Below are 20254 nucleotides of genomic sequence, written 5' to 3'. Positions count from 1 at the left end.
CTGAGATTGGAATTTGTGGAAACTGAGGTGGCTGAGATTTGCAGCGCAGAGAAAGACCTCCAGAAGGGAGACCTCTGCATAGGGATCCCTTTAGTCCATTACTGAATACTAACCTACACATGTATTAGGTGAAACCCCACAAAGCCAGGCAATGAAACTGCAAACTGGAATTGCAAGCTGAGCAATTCCCAGAGCTCACACAGGCTGGGGGACATCTGCGTTCCCACTATCTGGATAGGATGATCTTGAATACCAGGGACATTCATTAGAGCTCTAAGGAGAATCATCCTTTAGTAGTAGAGCTAAACTAGCCCTAGAGCAAAAACTATTCCAAACACTTGCCTTAACAAAGCTTAAAAGCAAGCTTTGAAAGTATCAAGCTGACTAGCAAGTAACTACCTGCCAAAACAATTTTCAAGATTCTTCTTTTTTTTTGAGACGAAGTCTCACTCTTGTTGCCCAGGCTGGAGTACAATGGCACAATCTCAGCTCACTGCAACCTCTGCCTCCCAGGTTCAAGCGATTCTCCTACCTCAGCCTCCTGAGCAGCTGGGATTACAACAGGTGCCTGCCACCATGCCTGGCTAATTTTTGTATTTTTAGTAGAGATGAGGTTTCACCATGTTGGCCAAGCTCGTCTCGAACTCCTGACCTCAGGTGATCTGCCCACTGGACTCCTGAAGTGTTGGGATTACAGGTGTGACCCACCACGCCTGGCCAATATTCTTTAAAGACAACAATATCCAGATACTTAATGTAGCACTTGTAATGTCTAGCATGCAATAAAAAATTACTAGATATGTGAAGCAGAAAAATACTGTAATTGGGGTGGGGGTGAATCTGTTAATAGAGAAACAGACCCAGAAATGTGATAGATAAGAGAATTAGCAGACAAGTTAACAGTTAACTTAAAATAGTTGGAATAAATATGCGCAAGGATTTGAAGGAAAATATGAACATAATAAGATGAGAAAATAGAAGATATAAAAAAAAATTCAACAGATGAGCTTAACCACAGATTGGAGACTACAGAAGAAAATAACAGTGAACCTGAAGACAATAGTAACACAAACTATACAAAATGAAGCAGAGAGAAAAAAATAACTGAAAAGGAAGAAGCAAAGTCTTAGTGAGATATAAAGCATACATATAATTAGTCTCAAAAAAACAATGTGGAGGGGGACAGAAAATATGTTTGAAGAAATAAGGGCCAAAAAGTTTTCCAAATTTTGTGAAAATTATAAACAACTGTAACATTCTTTTTCAAAGATAGCCAATACGAGATCTCCCATTTCACATGTTCTTCTTATGTGACTATGACACTCTTCCCATCAAGTGTTATGAAGTCCTTATTCCCTCACCTTGAACTTGGAAAGTACTTTGTGACTACTTTGAACAATAAGGTATGACAGAAGTAACAAACACCGTACATGATTTCCAAAACTAAGTCATAAAAATGCCATGCACTTCTGCCTTGCCCTCTTGAGGTGCTCACTCTTGGGACCAACTCAATACATTTGAGGATACCCAAGCTGGCACATGGCTCTCTAAATTTTATAGGAGCCACATCCTAGATATGTAAAATAATGCGGTTAGTATGCCAACAAATATTTGAGTACCTATATGCTAGGACTGGGAAGATAGCGATGAACAAAATAGACTTTCTGCTCCAGTAAAGTTTATAGCTTAAGAGAGAATAACAGACTAATAGTTATTTAAATTACTACAAGTATGCTAAGTCCTATAAAGAAGTTTTACAGAAAACTACAGATTATCAGAAAATACTAAGACCTCAATTAGCAAAACATCTGGGAATAAAGCTTTTTGCCAAGTTGGCAGGAGCTGAAGGATGTACCTTCCGTAGGTCAGAGTGAGGTCAGAAGTGATACTGTCCCAGTTATAGCTCTCTTAGAAGACCCATGGCTTCAAGGATCTACCTCTATCTCAGTGGACTGTTATGACTGTGTGAGAAAAGGTTATTTGGAACTGAGAAAGATCACAGGTACAAAGTCCTTCAGCTGATTATCCCTACCTCAAAATAAAGGCAGCTGTTTGTATTTTATACAGTATAGACATACCTTATTTTATTGCACCTTGCTTTACGCTTTGAAGATGTGTTTTTGTTTTTGTTTTTACAAATTGAAGGTTTGTGGCAAGCCTGTGTTGAGCAAGTCCGTCAGTGCCATTTTCCAACAGCATGTGCTCAGTTCATGTCTGTGTCCCATTTTGGTACTTCTTGCAGTATTCCAAACTTTTTCATTATTATATCTGTGATCAGTGATTTTTTTTTTTTTTTTTTAGATGGAGTCTCGCTGTCACCCAGGCTGGAGTGCAGTGGCACGATCTCGGCTCACTGCAACCTCTGCCTCCTGGGTTCACGCCATTTTCCTGCCTCAGCCTCCCGAGTAGCTGGGACTACAGGTGCTGGCCACCACGCCCGGCTAATTTTTTTGTATTTTTAGTAGAGACGGGGTTTCACTGTGTTGGCCAGGATGGTCTCGATCTCCTGACCTCGTGATCCGCCCGCCTCGGCCTCCCAAAGTGCTGAGATTACAGGCGTGAGCCACTGCGCCTGGCCAATCAGTGATCTTTAATGTTACTATTGTAATTGTTTTGGGGCACCATGAACCACATCTCTATATGATGGCAAACTTCATCAATAAATGTTGTGCATGTTTTGACTGTTCCACTCACTGGCCACTGCCTCAACTCTCTCCCTCTCCTTGGGCTGCCCTATTTAATACTGAAATTAGGCCAATGAAGAACTCTATAATGGCCTCTAAGTGTTCAAGTGAAAGGAGAAGTCATAGGTCTCTCACTTTAAATCAAAAGCTAGAAATGATCATGCTTAAGTGAAGAAGACATGCCCCAAGAGGCCAAAAGCTGAGCCTTTTGCACCAAACAGCTAAGTTGTAAATGCAAAGGAAAAGTTCTTGAAGGAAATTAAAAGTGCCACTCCAGTGAAAACACAAATAAGAAAGCAAAACAGCCTTATTGCTGATATGAAGAAAGTTTGAGTGGTCTGGATAAATGATCAAAGTAGCTACAACATTCGCTTAAGTCAAAGCCTAATTCAGAGAGCAAGGCTTTAACTTGAATTCAATTCTATGCAAGCTGAGAGAGGTGAGGAACGCCACAGAAGAAAAGTTTGAAGCTAGCAGAGGCTGGTTCATGAGGTTGAAGGAAAAAAACTGTCCCTATAACATAAAAAGTACAGGTGAAGCAGCGAGTGCTGATGCAGAAGCTGCAATAAGTTATCCAGAAGATCTAGCTAAGATCACTGATGAAGGTGGCTACACAAAACAACAGATTGTCACTGTAGACGAAATAGTCTTACATAGGAAGAAGATGCCATCTCGGACTTCCGTAGCTACAGAGAAGTCAATGCCTGGCTCCAAAGCATCAAAGGACAGGATGACTCTCTTGTTAGGGGCTAATGCAGCTAGTGATTTAAAGCCAAGGCTCACCTAATATTCTGAAAATCCTTACGCCTTAAGAATTATGCTATATCTACTCTGCCTGTGGTCTATAAATGGAACAACAAAGCCTGGATGACAGCACATCTATTTATAGCATGGTTTACTGAATATTTCAAGCCCACTCTTGACTTTCTACTGCTTAGAAAGATTATTTTCAAAATATTACTGTTCATTAGCTGGGCACAGTGGCTCACACCTGTAATCCCAGAATTTTGGGAGGCTGAGGCAGGCAGATTGCTTGAGCCTAGGAGTTTGAGACCAGCCTGGGCAACATGGTGAGACTCCGTCTCTACAAAAAATTTAAAAATTAGCCAGGTGTGGTGACATGCACCTGTAGTCCCAGCTACTTGGGAGGCCAAAGTGGGAGGATCTCTTGAGCCCAGGCTGGAGTGTAGTGAGCCATGATCGTGCCACAGCACTCCAGCCAGGGTGACAGAGACCCCATCTCAAAAAAAAAAAAAATATATATATATATATATATATATATATATATTTTACTGCTCATTGATAATGTTCCTAGCCACTCAAGAACTTGATGGAGATGTACAAGAAGATTAATGTTTTCATGCCTGTTAACACAATATTCATTCTGTAGCCCATGGATCAAAGAGTAATTTCAATTTCTATGTCTTACTATTTAAGAACTACATTTCATAAGGCCACAGGTGCCATAGATAAATCCTGTGATGGATCTGGGCAAAGTAAATTGAAAATCTTCTGAAAAGGATTCACCATTCTAGATGTCAGTAAGAACATTCGTGATTATCTGGCCATGGTGGTGCTGCCTTATAATCTCAGTTACTCAGGAGACTGAGACTAAAGGATCACTTAAGCTCAGGAGTTTGAGATCAGCCTGGGCAAAATAGCGAGCTCCTGTCTGTTTGAAGAAAAAAAAAAAAAGGGGGATTCATGATTCATGGGAGGAGGTCAAAATAACACGAATAGAAATTTAGAAGAATTTGATTCCAGCTCTCGTGGATGACTTTGCAGTATTTAAGAGTTCAGTGAAGGAAGTAATTGTAAATGTGATGGAAATAGCAAGAGAACTAGAATTAAAAGTGGACCCTGAAGATGTGACTGAATTGATACACTCTCCCAATAAAAATTTTAATGGATGAGAAATTGCGTCTAATAGATAAGCAAAAAAAAAGTGGCTTCTTGCAATGGAGTCTACTCCTGGTGAGGATGCTGTGAACATTGTTGAAAAGACAACAAAAAATTTAGAATATTACATAAACTTAATTGAGAAAGCAAAGGCAGGGTTTGAGAGGATTGACTCCAATTTTGAAAGGAGTTTTGTGGGTAAAATGCTATCAAACAGCAACATATGCTGCAGAGAAATCTTCCATGAAAGGAAGAGTCATCGAGGCAGCAAGTTTCATTGTTTTATTTATTTATTTATGTAGACAGTTGTGCTCTTGTTGCCCAGGCTGGAGTGCAGTGGCGCAATCTCGGCTCACTGCAACCTCCGCCTCCCGGGTTCAAGCGATTCTCCTGCCTCAGCCTCCTGAGTAGCTGGGATTATAGGTGTGCACCACCATGCCCGGCTAATTTTTGTGTTTTTAGTAGAGACGAGGTTTCACCATGTTGGCCAGAATGGTCTCTTGACCTCATGATCCACCTGCCTCGGCCTCCCAAAGTGCTGGGATTACAGGTGTGAGCCATTGTGCCCGGCCAAGTGTGACCCTTTCTTATGCTCAACAAATCTATTATCAAAAAAGAGCTGGGATCATATACATAACTCCTCTCACTATTAGAAAATGTTCTCATGGTTCCACAGCACTTAAATTAAGTTTAGCTCTTATTTTATCTTTTAACTCTTCCGATAATTTATCTATAAGTTTATCTTAAAGTTTTGCTTCAAACAAATATAATTCCTTTTTTTTTCATGATTCACTATGACCTTCAACTCTATTACATAATTTGATGTAACTTCCTTTTTCCATAATGGTCACTCTGGTCTTAAATTTGTATATGAAGTCTCATGTTCCACCATTGACACACGTGAAAGTATTATTCCTTTTGCCACGCTCCTTCTTCCTTTATGCTTCCCAGGGCCCCTACTCATTCTCCTCCACTTTTAGAGTCACTGAGAGCATCATCACCAAGTCCCTCTTTCCTTTTAGTCTTTCCCAGCATTAATTTGATGACATTTAGGATGAAAACCTTTCTAGTCAGCACTGTCATGCCTCACTGAGTCAGGCTGAAAGGATGACGCTACCTCATAAGCATGCCCTAAGGAGGATTGTTTAAGAAGTGTTACCAAGAAAAGCTATCAGGGTCTCATCATTATACATCTCCAACAACTTAAGTTAGCTCTGTTGAATTAGTAACAAAGTATTCATTCAAAACTTGCTTCAACTTCAAACCTCTCTTAGTTCTCTGCAGAACTGAAAACACACTACCTTAGTTTAGGATCTCATAAACTCTTGCCTAGCCCTAAACTATGACAATAGTCTCTTAGCTGGTCAGGCCTCCATTCACCACCTATTTCAATTCATCCCCCACATAACTTCTAGATTAATCTCAAAGTACAGCTGTGATCACGTCATCTTGCTCAAAATCTGTCAACAGTTTCTCTATTACCTGTAGCATAAAGTGTAGACTCACACTGCACACATTGATGATTCCAGTTTACCTTTTTCTCTACTACCAAAAGCCCTCCATGCATCCCATAACATAATACTGAACTACATGTCAGTCCCTGCTGATGGCCTCCAATCTCCTCATTTGTATGCCTCACAGAGAAAGGCATTTTTTACACCCAGCTCCAAAACATACTCTTCAGCTTACCACCAAGCATTCCTGATTCCCCCAGCCATGTGTGGTCTCTTCCTCTTCTGAACTGGCCATTTATCACTTGGTGTCTGAAAACTTATCATCCTACAAAATCCTGACATCAGCATGTGATTCACATACCTTTTTCCTATCCTGCACAGAACTTAATATAGCTTAATACACATAATAGGTACTCAATTCAATAAATACTTTAGGAAGGTAGATATGCAGGAAGGATTTCCCGTTTTCATTTTATTTATAGCTACTCATTACATTTTCAGCACAACAGCAATAGTGCTGTCAGAAAACACTAAGGCTTTTCTAATGCTGTGATCCAAGCTAAGATGAGCTCCTGTCACTATAATTGATGTCACAGATAAGGTCCAGAACACAGATGGGATGGAAGCGTACACCCACAGAGAACTATGAAGTTTTCCATCCCAAAGTAATCTAACAACACAAATTTATTGCAGGAATCTTCTCGAGCACCACTCTGTATTGGTTTTTCATCTAAACCTCATGAAAATTCAACGGGGAAAGGAGAAAAGCAAATTTCTTCTATCACAATTCCTAATTGGAGATCTGATATGTCTACATCCACCGGCATTACTAAGTCTCATAAAAGGGTGCTCCCAGGCCGGGTGCGGCGGCTCACGCCTGTAATCCCAGCACTTTGGGAGGTCAAGGCAGGCAGATCACTTGAGGTAGGAGTTCGAGATCAGCCTGGCCAACATAGTGAAACCTCATCTCTACTAAAAACACAAAAATTAGCCAGGCATGGTGGCGTGCACCTGTAGTCCCAGCTACTTGGGAGGCTGAGGCAGGAGAATCACTTGAACTCAGGAGGTGGAGGCTTCGGTGAGCAGAGATTGGGCCACTGCACTCCAGCGGGCAACAGAGTGAGACTCCATCTCAAAAAAAAAAAAAAAAAAAAAAAAGCCAGGTGTGGTGGCTCACACCTGTAATCCTAGCACTTTGGGAAGCCAAGGCGAGCAGATCACCTGTGGTCAGGAGTTCAAGACCAGCCTGGCCAATGTGGTGAAACCCTGTCTCTACTAAAATACAAAAATTAGCCAGGCATGATGGCAGATGCCTCTAATCCCAGCTACTCAGGAGGCTGAGACGGGAGAATTGCTTGAACCTGGGAGACAGTGGTTGTGGTGAGATCGCACCACTGCACTCCAGCCTGGGCAGCTAAGCGAGACTCCGTCTCAAAAAAGGGTACTCCCTGCTAATGAGATTTTTTTCACTTAAAGGCCATAATGCATGCATATCAGAGGTCATTGTACATTTACTCTCAGTTTTGCTCTAATAAGGACTACTTATTGAAGATCTGTTTAAATCTTCTCTTATTTTAACTACTTCCATTATAGCAGTGGCTGCATATGGCTCTCTCGGTCACAGAGATGACAGTCCTATAAAAGAAAGACGACCATTGTGCCTCAACTGAAATGCAGTGGAGGAAGAATCCTCACCCTGGAGCAAATCCTGAATCCCCCTGGAAAGTGTTAACTTCAACAGAAGTATTGTAGTATATGGATACAATCAGCAGCTATATACCTATTCTCCCAATTTCCAAATACTATTTCAAGTCACATTTTCTATTTTTATTTTTCTCTGTCCTTTACCTACTCAGCTACCAATTTCCAGCTGCTAAATGTAATCATATGTGAAGATGCAAAAGGGCTTTAAAAGACACTGAGAGCTGGTCCAAATAACTGGACCAAAATTATAGCTTAAAAAACAGTTTTGTGTTTTTTTTTTGTTTTTTTTTGAGACGGAGTCTCACTCTGTCACCGAGGCTGGAGTGCAGTAGCGCGATATTGGCTCACCACAACCTCTGCTTCCTAGGTTCAAGTGATTCTGCTGCCTCAGCCTCCCGTGTAGCTGGGATTACAGGCATGCGCCACGATGCCAGCTAAATTTTTTTTGTATTTTTAGTAGAGATGAGGTTTTACCATGTTGGCCAGGCTGGTCTTAAACTCCTGACCTCAAGTGATCTGCCCACCTCAGCCTCCAAAAGTGCTGGGATTACAGGCATAAGCCACCACACCCAACCTTAAAAAACATTTAAGCAATCCCCTACTAAGCCTATTTAGGTCCTTCTTGAGCGTACCTATACTTTTATATAGAGAGAGACTAATAAACCAAAATAAAAATAAACAACTGGCCAGACACAGTGGCTCACACCTGTAATCCCAGCACTTTGGGAGGCACATCACTTGAGCTCAGGAGTTCAAAACCAGCCTGGCCACATGGTGAAAGCCAGTCTACCAAAAATACAAAAAAATTAGCCAGGTACAGTGGCGCATGCCTGTGGTCCCTGCTACTTGGGAGGCTGAGGTGAGAGAATCGATTGAGCCCGGGAGGCAGAGGTTGCAGTAAGCCAAGATCACGCCACCGCACTCTAGCCTGGGTGACAGAGTGAGACCCTGTCTCAAAAATAAAATAAAATAAACAACTAAAAATAAACAACTTTCAACTTCTGCCATCCTGGACTAAGCCCTTGTTATTTCTTACCTAAACTTCAGCAGTATCCTCCAAATTCCTCTAGCCTACCTGTCAGGATACTACACACTCTCAAATAACCACTAATGGGTTAATCTTCTTAAGAGATAGCTCCCATGACAACAATTTCCATCAATTTCCAACAACATAGCACTAGTTTACCCTCCTAAGCTCACCTTCAACTCCAGGGAATAGTCTACACTTTAGCCAAATTGAATTATTCCCTATGTAGTAAAGAATCTTGGCCAGGTGCGGTGGCTCGTGCCTGTAATCCCAACACAGTAAGACCCCGTCTCTACTAAAACCACAAAAATAATTAGCCTGGGTTGGTGGTGCACGCCTGTAATCCAGCTACATGAAAGGCTGAGGCAGGAGAATCGCTTGAACCCAGGAGGCGGAGGTCGCAGTGAGTCGAGATCGTGCCATTGCACTCCAGCCCGGGCAAAAAGTTTTTTTGAAACTCCGTCTCAAAAAAAAAAAAAAAAAAAAAAAAAAGAATCTTACGCAAGGAGAGGCCTGGCAGCTCCTGAGAGATAATCTCTAAATCCTTGGAATGTCCCACCTGATAGGAGTGTTTTGTTTTGTTTTTTAACCTGGGAGCTTTGGGCCACACCAAATAATCTGTGCTAACAATGTGATTTATGGAGGGGTCTTTAGGCCATGCATTAACAGCATTACCTCTATAAGGGCTGAAAACTAAAGTCAGCAGGAAGGTGAGTCAACCACATGCATGTGACTAAGCCCCCAAAACAACTCTGGATATCAAGGCTCAGTTAAACTTCCATGATTGGCAGTACTCTGTGTGTACTGTTACATATCACTGCTGAGAGCAGTTGGCATTGTCTATTTCTTCACTAGGAGGACACTGGAAGATTTAGGCTTGGGATTCTCCCAGACTTGGCTCTCTATACCCCTGCCATTGGCTGATTTTCATTCGTGTCTCCTCACTGCAATAAACTGTAACCATAACAGCTTTCAGTGACTTCTGTGAGTACTTCTAGCAAATTATGAAACCCGAGAATGGTTTTGGGGACCCCCAAACTTGAAGTTGCTGTCAAAAATTATGGTGGTCTTCAAGACTCCTTAACTTTTATTTCGTGTTTCACAAACATCCCTTATACTTCCTGCTTCTGCGGCAGTATTCATAATGTCCCACTGCACTCCCATTTCCAACAAAATCTGGCCCTTCATTTAAGGTCTAACTCTTCCACAAAGCGTCTTTCTTTTCATTTTAACAGCTTTATTAATAGAGATACAATTCACATACCATAAAATTTGCCCATTTAAGTATACAGTTAAGTTTTAGTATACTTATGAAGTTGTGTAATTATCACCGAATCTAATTTTAGAACAGTTCTTATTTCCCCCAAAAGAAACCCTCTAGCCTTAGCAGTCATTCCTCATTCCCATCCCACCCCAGGCCCAGAAAATCACTTACTTTCTTTTCTACAGATTTGCCTATTCTGGGCCTTTTATGTGTCATACAATATCTGGTCTTTTGTGACTGGCTTCTTTCACTGAGCCTAATGCTTGGAGGTCCATCCATGCATGTATCAATACTTCACTCTTTTTTATTGCCAAATAATATTCCATTATATAGATATACCATTTTGTGTTATTTTGTTTGTTTGTTTGAGACAGGGTCTCATTCTGTCACCTAGGCTGGAGTGCAGCTACGCAATCTTGGCTCACTGCAACCTCTGCCTCCTGGGTTCAAGCAATTCTTCTGCCTCAGTCTCCTGAGCAGCTGGAATTACAGGTGCCTGCCACCATGCCTGGCTAAGTTTTGTATTTTTTTAGTAGAGACGGGGTTTCATCATATTGGCCAGGCTGGTCTTGAACTCCTGACCTCAAGTGATCTGCCCCATCTCAGCCTCCCAAAGTGCTGGGATTACAGGCGTGAGCCACTGCACTCAACCCTAGATATACCATTTTGTTTACCAGTTGATGTTCATCAGTTGATGACTACTTGGATTGTTTCCACTTTTTGGCTATTATGAGAAACGCTGCTAAGAACATTTGTGTGCAAGTTTTTGTGCAGACATACGTTTTCCTATCTCTCGGGGGTACATACTTAAATGGGCAAATTTTATGGTATATGAATCATATCTCAATAAAGCTATGATCACATCAGCACTCTGGGTGTGATCATAGCACTCCGGTCTGGGTAACAAATTGAGACCCTGATTCTAAAAACAACAACAACAACAAAAACAAAACAACTGACCATAAATATAAGGGTTTACTTCTGGACTTTCAATTCCTTTGATCTATAATGTGTCTACCTTTATGACAGTATCAAACCATCTTAAGTACTGTAACTGTATAGTAATTTTGAAATCAGTACATGTGATTCCTCCAACTTTGTTACTCTTCAAGCTTGTTTTGGCTTTTCTAGATCCCTCGGATGTCATGAATTTCTGGATCAGACTGTCAATATCTGCAAAAAGGACAACTGAGATGTTGATAAGGACTGCACTGATTCTGTAGATCAATTGGGGCATATTCCTATCTTAAGTCTTCTGATCAATGAACATGTAATGTCTTTCCATTATTTACATTTTTAATTTCTTTCAATGAGTTTTATAGTTTCCAGTGTATGTCTTGCACTGTTTTGTTAAATTTATGCCTAAGTATTTTATTCTATTTGATTCTATTGTAAATGAAATTATTTCCTTAGTTTCATTTTTTGGATAAAATCCTACCATACAGAAGTACAACTGATTTTTGTATCCTGTCACACTGCTGAACTCATTTTTTCTAATTTTTTAAGTGGATTCCTTAGGATTTTCTATACATAAGATCATATTTTCTGCAAACAGATAATTTTACTTCTTCCTTTTTAATCTGGATATCTTTTATTTCTTTTTCTTGCTAAATTTCCCTGCATAAAATCTCTAGTGCAATGGTAAACAGAGTGGCAAGATCTTTGTCTTGTTGCTGATTTAGGAGTGGAAACATTCAGTCTTCTTCCATTAAGTATGATGTTAACTGGGTTTTCACAGATGCCCTTTGTGAGGCTGAGAAAATTCCCTTTTATTCCTGGTCTGTTGAGTGTTTTAATCACAAAATTATGTCAGTCAAAATGCTCTTTCTGTGTCTATTGACATGATTATGTGGTTTTTGTCTTTTATGCTATTAGTATGGTATATTAATTGGTTTTCAAATTTAAACCAACCTTGCATTCCTAAGATAAATTCCTCTTGGTCATGATTTATAATCCTTTTTATGTGTTGCTAAATTTGTTTTGCTTGTATTTTGTTGAGTATTTTTGTATCTGTATTCATAAAGGATACCAGACCATAATTTCCTTTTCTTGTGATATCTTGGTCTAGTTTTAGTATCAGAGTAATACTGGCCTCAAAATGAGTTGGAAAGTGTTCCCTCCTCTTCTATTCTATTTTTTTGAGAGAGTCTGAAGGATTGGTATAATTCTTTAAATGTTTGGTAGAATTCACCAGAGAAACTATCTGGACCTGGACTTTTCTTTGCAGGAAGTTTTAAAATTACTAATTCAATCTCTTCGTTATAGGTCTATAGACCAAAGGAATTGAACTGAAAGTCCAGAAGTAAACCCTTACATTTACAGTCAGTTGATTTTTATCTATTTCTTCTTGAGGCAAGTTTGGTAGTCTGTGACTTCCTAGGAATTTGTCCATTTCATCTAAGTTATCTAAATGTGTTAGCATACAGTTGTTTATAGTATTCTCTTATAATTATTTTTATCTCTTTATGTTCTTTTTTAGACAGTCTCACTCTGTCGCCCAGGCTGGAATGCAGTGGCACAATCTCGGCTCACTGCAACCTGTCTCCCGGGTTCAAGTGATTCTCCTGCCTCAGCCTCCCGAGTAGCTGGGACTACAGGCACACACCAACATAACTGGCTAATTTCTGTATTTTTAGTAGAGATAGGGTTTTTTCAGCCACCTCACCTGGCCTCTTGCTGACTGACTGATTGAGACAGGGTGTCACTCTCTTACCCAGGCTGGAGTGCAGTGGCTCAATCACCGCTCAGTGCAGCCTCAACCTCCCTGGGTTCAGTGATCCTTACACCTCAGCCTCCTGAGTAGCTGGAACTACAGGCATGTACCACCACATCAGGCTAATTTTTGTATTTTTTGGTAGAGATAGGGCCTCCCTATGTTGCCCAGGCTGGTCTTGAACTCCTGGGTTCAAGGGATCCTCCCACCTCAGCCTCCTAAAATGCTGGGATTATAGGTGTGAGCCACTGTGCTCTCTTTTATTCTTGATCAGTCTAGCTAAAGGTGTGTTGAGTTTGTTGATCTTTGCAAAGAACCAACTTTTGATGTTGATTGTTTTTCTTTACTATTTATTTTCACTCTAAATTGTATTATTTCCTTCCTTCTGGTCACTATGGGTTTAGATTGCTCTTCTTTTTCTAGTTTCTTAAGGTAGAAGATTAGATTATTTAAGGTTTTTTTTTTTGTTTGTTTGTTTGTTTTTTTTTTTTTTTTTGAGACAGGAGTTTCACTCTTGTTGCCCAGGCTGGAGTGCAATGGCACGATCTCAGCTCACTGCAACCTCCGCCTCCTGGATTCAAGCAGTTCTCCTGCCTCAGCCTCCTGAGTAGATGGGATTACAGGCGCCTGCCACCACGCCCAGCTAATTTTGGTATTTTCAGTAGAGACAGGGTTTCGCCGTGTTGGCCAGGTTGGTCTCAAACTCCTGACCTCGGGTGATCCACCCACCTCAGCCTCCCAAACTGTTGGGATTACAGGTGTGAGCCACTGCGCCTGGCCGAGATTCTTTTTAATAAAAGCATTTACAGCTATACATATCCCTCTAAGCATAGTGTTAGTTGCATCCCATAAATCTTGGTGCATTATATTTTTGTTTTCATTTATCTCAAAGTACTTTCTATTATAATTTTCCTTTTGATTTCTTCTTTGACCCTTGGTTATTTAGAAATGTGCTGTTTAATTTCAACCTATTTGTGGATTTTCTACTTTTTCTTCTGTTACTGATTTCTACTTTCATTCCATTATGGAGAATATACTTTGTATGATTTCCATCTTTCTAAATTTATTGAGATTTGTTTTGTGACCTAGTATTTGTGGAGAATGTTCCATGTGTCATGGAGAAGACTATGTATTCTGCTGCTGTTGGGTAGACTGTTCTATATTTTTGTCTGTTAGGTCTACCTGGTTTATAGTATTGTTCAAATCTTTTTTCCTTGTTGATATCCATGATTGAAAGTGGGTATTAAAGTCTCCAAATATTGTTCACAAAATCTTTCTTAATATTAGCTGTATTAGTGTTGTATTGCTTTGTAACGAATTACCACAAAACTTAGAAGCTTAAAACAATAAACATTCAGCCGGCGTGGTGGCTCATGCCTGTAATCCCAGCACTTTGGGTGGCGGAGGCAGGCGGATCACCTGAGGTCAGGAGTTTGAGAACAGCCTGACCAACATGGTGAAATCTCATCTTTACTAAAAATACCAAAATTAGCCAGGTGTGGTGGTGGGCGCCTGTAATTCCAGCTACTAAGGAGGGTGAGGCAGGAGAATCGTTTGAACCCATGAGTCAAAGTTTGCAGTGAGCTGAGATCATGCCACTGCACCCCAGCCTGTGTGACAGAGCAACTCTGTCTCAAAAAACAAACAAACAAACAAAAACAAAACAAAAAAACATTAATCTCACACAGCTTCTCAGGGTGGTTAGCTTGGTGGTTCTGGCTCAGGGTCTCTCATGAGGTTGCATTCATGATGTTGGCTCAGGCTACAATCATCTGAAGCCTTAACTGGGGCTGAAAGGATCCACTTCCAAGATAGCTCACTAACATGGCTGTTAGCAGGCTTCATGTAGCAACATGGAAGCTAGCTTTTCCCAGAGTGAGCAATCAAAAGAGGTCACAAAGCCATTTATGACCCAATCTGAAAAAGTCACACACCATCAGTTCCCGCAATATTCTATTCATTAGAAGCAAGTTACGGCCCGGCGCAGTGGCTCACGCCTGTAATCCCTTTGGGAGGCCAAGGCAGGTAGATCACCTGAGGTCAGGAGTTTGAGACCAGTCTAGCCAACATGATAAAACCCTGTCTGTACTAAAAATACAAAAATTAGCCGGGCATAGTGGTGCATGCCTGTAATCCCAGTTACTCATAAGGTGAGGCAGGAGAACTGCTTCAACCCAGCAGGTGGAGGTTGCAGTGAGCCAAGATCATGCCACTGCACTCCAGTCTAGGCAACAGAGTAAGACTCCATCTCAAAAAAATAAACAAACAAATAAATAAATAAATAGCAAGTTACCAAGTCCAATCCAAACATAAAGGCAGGAGAATGAAGCTCCACCTCTTGAAGGGAAGAGTGTGGACATATTTTGAAACCATCACAGTCCACCTTCTGGCCCCAAATTACTTACATTCTTCCCATATGCAAAATATACTCCCTCCCTCCCAAAACTCTACAAAAATCTCATCTCTTTATAGCATTAGCTTAATATCAAGGATACTAGCATCTAAAACAGGTACATGTGAAGTCCAAAAATGTAGTTTAAATACAGTTCCTTTAGATCTGCAGGCCTGTGAACTAAAGACAAATTATCTTCCCTCATACATGTAACATACAATTTGGAACAGGCATAACTGTTACAGACATTATGTTCAAAAAGGGGGAAATAAGAGGTATAAGTGGGTCACCAGTCTGAAATCCAGCCAGGCATTTATTATCTCACAACTTCTGTGCATGAAGAATTTGGGTTAAGCCTAGATGGGTGGGTCTGTCTCACAGTCTAGTGAGGTTGCATTCAAAATATCAACTAGAGGTGCGGTATCCAATTTCAAGATGACTCCCTCACTCACACAACTGTTGGCAAAAGGCCTCAGCTCCTCACTGCATGAACCTCTCCACAGAGCTGCTTGAGTGTCCTCACAACATGACAGCTGGCTTCTCCCAAAGAGACAATGAAGCTAAAGCTGCAATGTCATTTATGACCTAGATTCAGAATTCTTTCTTTTTTTTTTTTTTTTTTTTTTTTTTTGAGATGGGGTCTCACTGTATCACCCAGTCTGGAGTGCAGTGGCACAACCTTGGCTCACTGCAACCTCCACCTTCTGGCTTCAAGCACTTCTCCTGCCTCAGCCTCCTGAGTAGCTGGGATTATAGGCACCCGTCACCAAGCCTGGCTAATTTTAGTATTTTCAGTAGAGATGGGGTTTCACCATGTTGGCCAGGCTTAGACTCAGAATTCTAACACTATAACCTACCACATTCTATTCATTGGAGTCACTAAATACTGTCTGTGCTCAAGGAAAGGGGAATTAAGTTCTTTTGGAAGGAAAAGTACTGAAGAATTTGTGGATGTACATTAAAACTGCCACACTCCTCCGCCCATGATAAACTTTTTTTATTTTTTGTGGAGTTGCGGTCTCATTATATTGCCCAGGCTGGTCCCAAATTCCTGGCTTCCCAAAGTGCTGAGCTTCCCAAAGTGCTGAGATTACAGGCACGAGCCACAGTCCTGTTTAATTTTTTTTAAACAAACATATATTATTTTCATAATATAAAAACAAAATGAAAGCAAATCTAGTATACATACAAGGCCTAAGTAACGAGGCCAAATGGGTAGTTCAAATTAGGAGAGAAGCAAACTCACTCCAAACATAGACTACTATTGTCTACTGGCCAGACTACAAACTACTCATTCTCTCAAAAATAGCAAACCATTCTGTTTAGAGATGAAGGGGGAAGAGGCATGTTTTCAAAAACACAGACACTAGCTACTGCCCATCCATCCCTGACATTAAAACTCAAAGGACTGTATGCCTATTTGATAGCCACTCTAGGAAGAGGCACCTTGTGAAAGGGAATCTTTAGTACTCTTCTCTGGGTTGGAAGTCAGAGTAATAGTTAATAGTCAGGAACCAAAGATTTTAACAAGTATCTTTGGGAATCAAGTAACAAGAAGGAGAAATGGTGTTAGTGAGTATGGTCATAAGATCCAGGCCTCTAGAAATCAGAATAAGTTAAGGGCCTAGAGATCCTGGAGGATTCCATAACTGTCATGCACTACATCAACAAGACAAATGTTTTCACCATAACATTGCCAGGGAAAAAGGCAGGATTTGGGGGTATAAGAATTATAGACAGACCAGGCACGGTGGCTCATGCCTGTAATCCCAGCACTTTGGGAGGCTGAGGCAGGTGGATCACTTCCAGGAGTTCGAGACCAGCCTGGTCAACATGGTGAAACCCTGTCTCTACTAAAAATACAAAAATTAGCCAGGTATGGTGGCACACGCCTGTAATCCCAGCTACTCATGAGGCTGAGGCAGAGAATCGCTTGAATCTGGGAGGCAGAGGCTGCAGTGACCCGAGATCATGCCACTACACTCCAGCCTGGGTGAAAGAGCAAGACTCCATCTCAAAAAAAAAAAACAAAACAAACAATAAAACAAGATTAGGCTGGGCGTAGTGGCTCACGCCTGTAATCCCAGGAGGCCGAGGCAGGCGGATCACCTCCGGTTGGGAGTTCAAGACCAGCCTAACCAACATGGAGAAACCCCGTCTCTACTAAAAATACAAATTCACCTGGGCAAGGTGGTGCATGCCTGTAATCCCAGCTACTCTGGAGGCTGAGGCAGGGGAACTGCTTGAACCCGGGAGGTGGAGGTTGCAGTGAGCTGAGATCGCACCACTGCACTCCAGCCCGGGCAACAAGAGCAAGACTCCATTTCGGAAAACAACAACAACAACAACAACAAAACAAAATTATAGAGAGACAAATATTGGCTCTCCTCTTCCCTGTGGAATATTCCCTTTCTCGCTCTCCTGAACTCTTCCTAATTCTATTTCTGTTCTCTTTCTAAATTAAACTGGTGGCTGGGTGCAGTGGCTCACACCTGTAATCCCAGCACTTTGAGAAGCCACGGTGGGCAGATCACTTGAGCTCAGGAGTTCAAGACCAGCCTAGGTAACACAGCGAAACCCCGTCTCTACAAAAAAAAAAAAATACGAAAAATGAGCTGGGCTTTGTGGCACTATGCCTGTAATCCCAGCTACTCGGGAGGATGAGGCAAGAGGATCACCTGGAGCCCGGGGGCGTTGAGGCTGTAGTTAGTCGTGATTACGCCACCGCACTCTAGCCTGGGTGACGGACTGAGGCCCTGTCTCCAAAATTAACTAACAAATCAAAGTGGTATACAAGTTTCCCACGCATCCCATGTCATTCAAGAATGTATTCAAAGGGTACAAACAGCTTATTCCTAATTCAAGGAGTAATAAATAGCTATTGCACATTTTGATTTTTTTTTTTTTTTTTTTTTTTTTTTTGAGACTGAGTCTTCTGTCACCCAGGCTGGAGTGCAGTGGCACGATCTCGGCTCACTGCAACCTCCACCTCCTGGGTTCAAGCAATTCTCCTGTCTCAGCCTCCCGAGTAGCGGGGATTACAGGTACCTGCCACCACGCCCAGCAAATTTTTGTATTTTTTATAGGAGAGACGGGGTTTCATCATGTTGGCCAGGCCGGTCTCAAACTCCTGATCTCAGGTGATCCGCCCGCCTCGGCCTCCCAAAGTACTAGGATTACAGGCGTGAGCCACCGCACCCGGCCATTTTGATAATTTTTAAAAAAATAAAACAATCGGCCGGGCACGGTAGCTCACGCCTGTAATCTCAGCACTTTGGGAGGCCGAGACGGGCGGATCACTTGAGGTCAGGAGTTCAAGACCAGCCTGGCCAACATAGTGAAACCCTGTCTCTACTAAAAATACAAAAATCAGCCGAGCGTAGTGGCGGGCGCCTGTAGTCCCAGCTACTCGGGAGGCTGAGGCGGAAGAATCGCTTGAACCCGGGAGGCGGAGGTTGCAGTGAGCTTAGATCGCGCCACTGCACTCCATCCAGCACGAGCAACAAGAGTGAAACTCCATCTCAAAAATAACAATAATAATAATAGGCCGGGCGCAGTGGCTCACGCCTGTAATCCCAGCACTCTGGGAGGCTGAGGCGGGCAGATCACGAGGTCAGGAGAGCGAGACCATCCTGGCTAACACGGTGAAACCCTGTCTCTACTAAAAATACAAAAAATTAGCCGGGTGTGGTGGTGGCCGCCTGTAGTCCCAGCTACTCAGGAGGCTGAGGCAGGAGAATGGCGTGAACCCCGGAGGTGGAGCTTGCAGGGAACTGAGATCGTGTCACTGCACTCCAGCCTGGGCGACAGAGCAAGACTCCATCTCAAAAAATAATAATAATAAATAATAATAATAAAACGATCAAATTTCTTATCTATAAAACCAGGATAATGACAAAATCTACTTTACTGAATTTTGGTGAGTACCTGCCATTGATAAAGTGTATAAAGTCTCGGCAAAATGCCTGACACACAGAAAGCACTCAATAAAGGTTAGGTATTGTTGTTATTATTTATACACCTCTTTTCTTCCCTATAAGACTGTGAGCAACCTGAGAGCAAGAATCCTGCCCCTAGTGTCTGTTTTGAGCCTGTTTTCCGTATGTAAAATGGGTATCATTACACTATCTACCATATAGAATTGTGCCAAACAAGGTAACATACCTAAAACACTTAGCACCAGCATAAAATGCTCAAGAAACATGAATGATTATTATCTCGCACTTTTGTTTCTTTACAGTGACTGAAGAGCATCTTGCCTAGGTGACAGACCTGAATGTGATTTCCAGCTCCTTCTAGTTAGGCGGGCCTAGGTTAGTTACTGAACCTCAGTTTCCTCATTCCCAGTAAGAATGACGATACATATAACGCATATTCAGTATCTAATGCAGTATCCGGCACCCAGTGACTGCTCAGTACATAGGAGGCCAGCTCCCCTTCCCACAGCTTCTACTTTTCCCCTCAAAGTTACCGGTTCTGGGCAGGTAGTTGGCCTGCAACTTGGCAAATTGGGTGGAAACAGACCCCGGGGTGAGAATTTCCCCAATTTGCATTCGCATCCATCTCCCAATGCTCCAGCCTCTACTAGGACGTCTCACAGGGACTGTGGCCTCCTAGGGAGCCTGGTCAGTTCAACTGCTCCGAGCGAACTTTCCCTCCGCCTCTCCCACACCTGAACCTTCGCCGCCCCTCCCTGCGCACCGCTCCTCCACACCCCTCAACAGCACGCTCCTTCCTTCCGTCCCTCCCATCCTCCCCAAGCCCCATTTTTCAACCTTCTTCAGACCACAATCCCTCTCGCCTGTGAATCCCCAACGCTGTTCCCTTCTCTGTCCCCGACTTCGCTTTCATCATCTCCAGGTGTCCCCCAAACTCCTCCCGTCTTACGCCTCGAGGCCCTACCTGGTTCCCAACGCCCTCTCACCCCCCAGCGTCCCACCTGCACTTTCCGCCTCTTCAGCGCCGCCGCGTCCAGCCACACGCCGCAGGCCTCCTCCTCGGGGCCTGTCCGCCTCATGGCCGCTGAGGAGACGAAGCCGGCAGGACGCCGGCGCAGGCTCCCGGCGCCTCAGGGAACGCCAGAACCGCGGCCGCCGACGTTCGGATCTCGCGCCAAC

At 42.4% G+C, this 20254-nt stretch overlaps 1 protein-coding gene across 2 annotated transcripts in view; it reads right to left on the bottom strand.

Annotated features, from left to right (window-relative positions):
* Positions 1–20254, bottom strand: part of AUNIP (aurora kinase A and ninein interacting protein) — a 27421-nt gene extending 7167 nt beyond the window's left edge. Inside the window, exon 1 of one of the 2 annotated variants that reach the window (XM_009451000.4) lies at positions 20077–20254. In XM_009451000.4, coding sequence (XP_009449275.2) covers positions 20077–20154 — 78 coding nt within the window. In that variant the 5' untranslated portion in view covers positions 20155–20254. The remainder of the gene's footprint in view (positions 1–20076) is intronic. The other variant, NM_001243839.1, reaches the window with a different exon arrangement.

The sequence above is a fragment of the Pan troglodytes genome, chromosome 1, assembly GCF_028858775.2.
Source record: "Pan troglodytes isolate AG18354 chromosome 1, NHGRI_mPanTro3-v2.0_pri, whole genome shotgun sequence".
Classification (NCBI taxonomy): domain Eukaryota; kingdom Metazoa; phylum Chordata; class Mammalia; order Primates; family Hominidae; genus Pan; species Pan troglodytes.
Note: the sequence above shows the minus strand (reverse complement) of the source record. Positions and strands in the feature narration are given on the sequence as shown.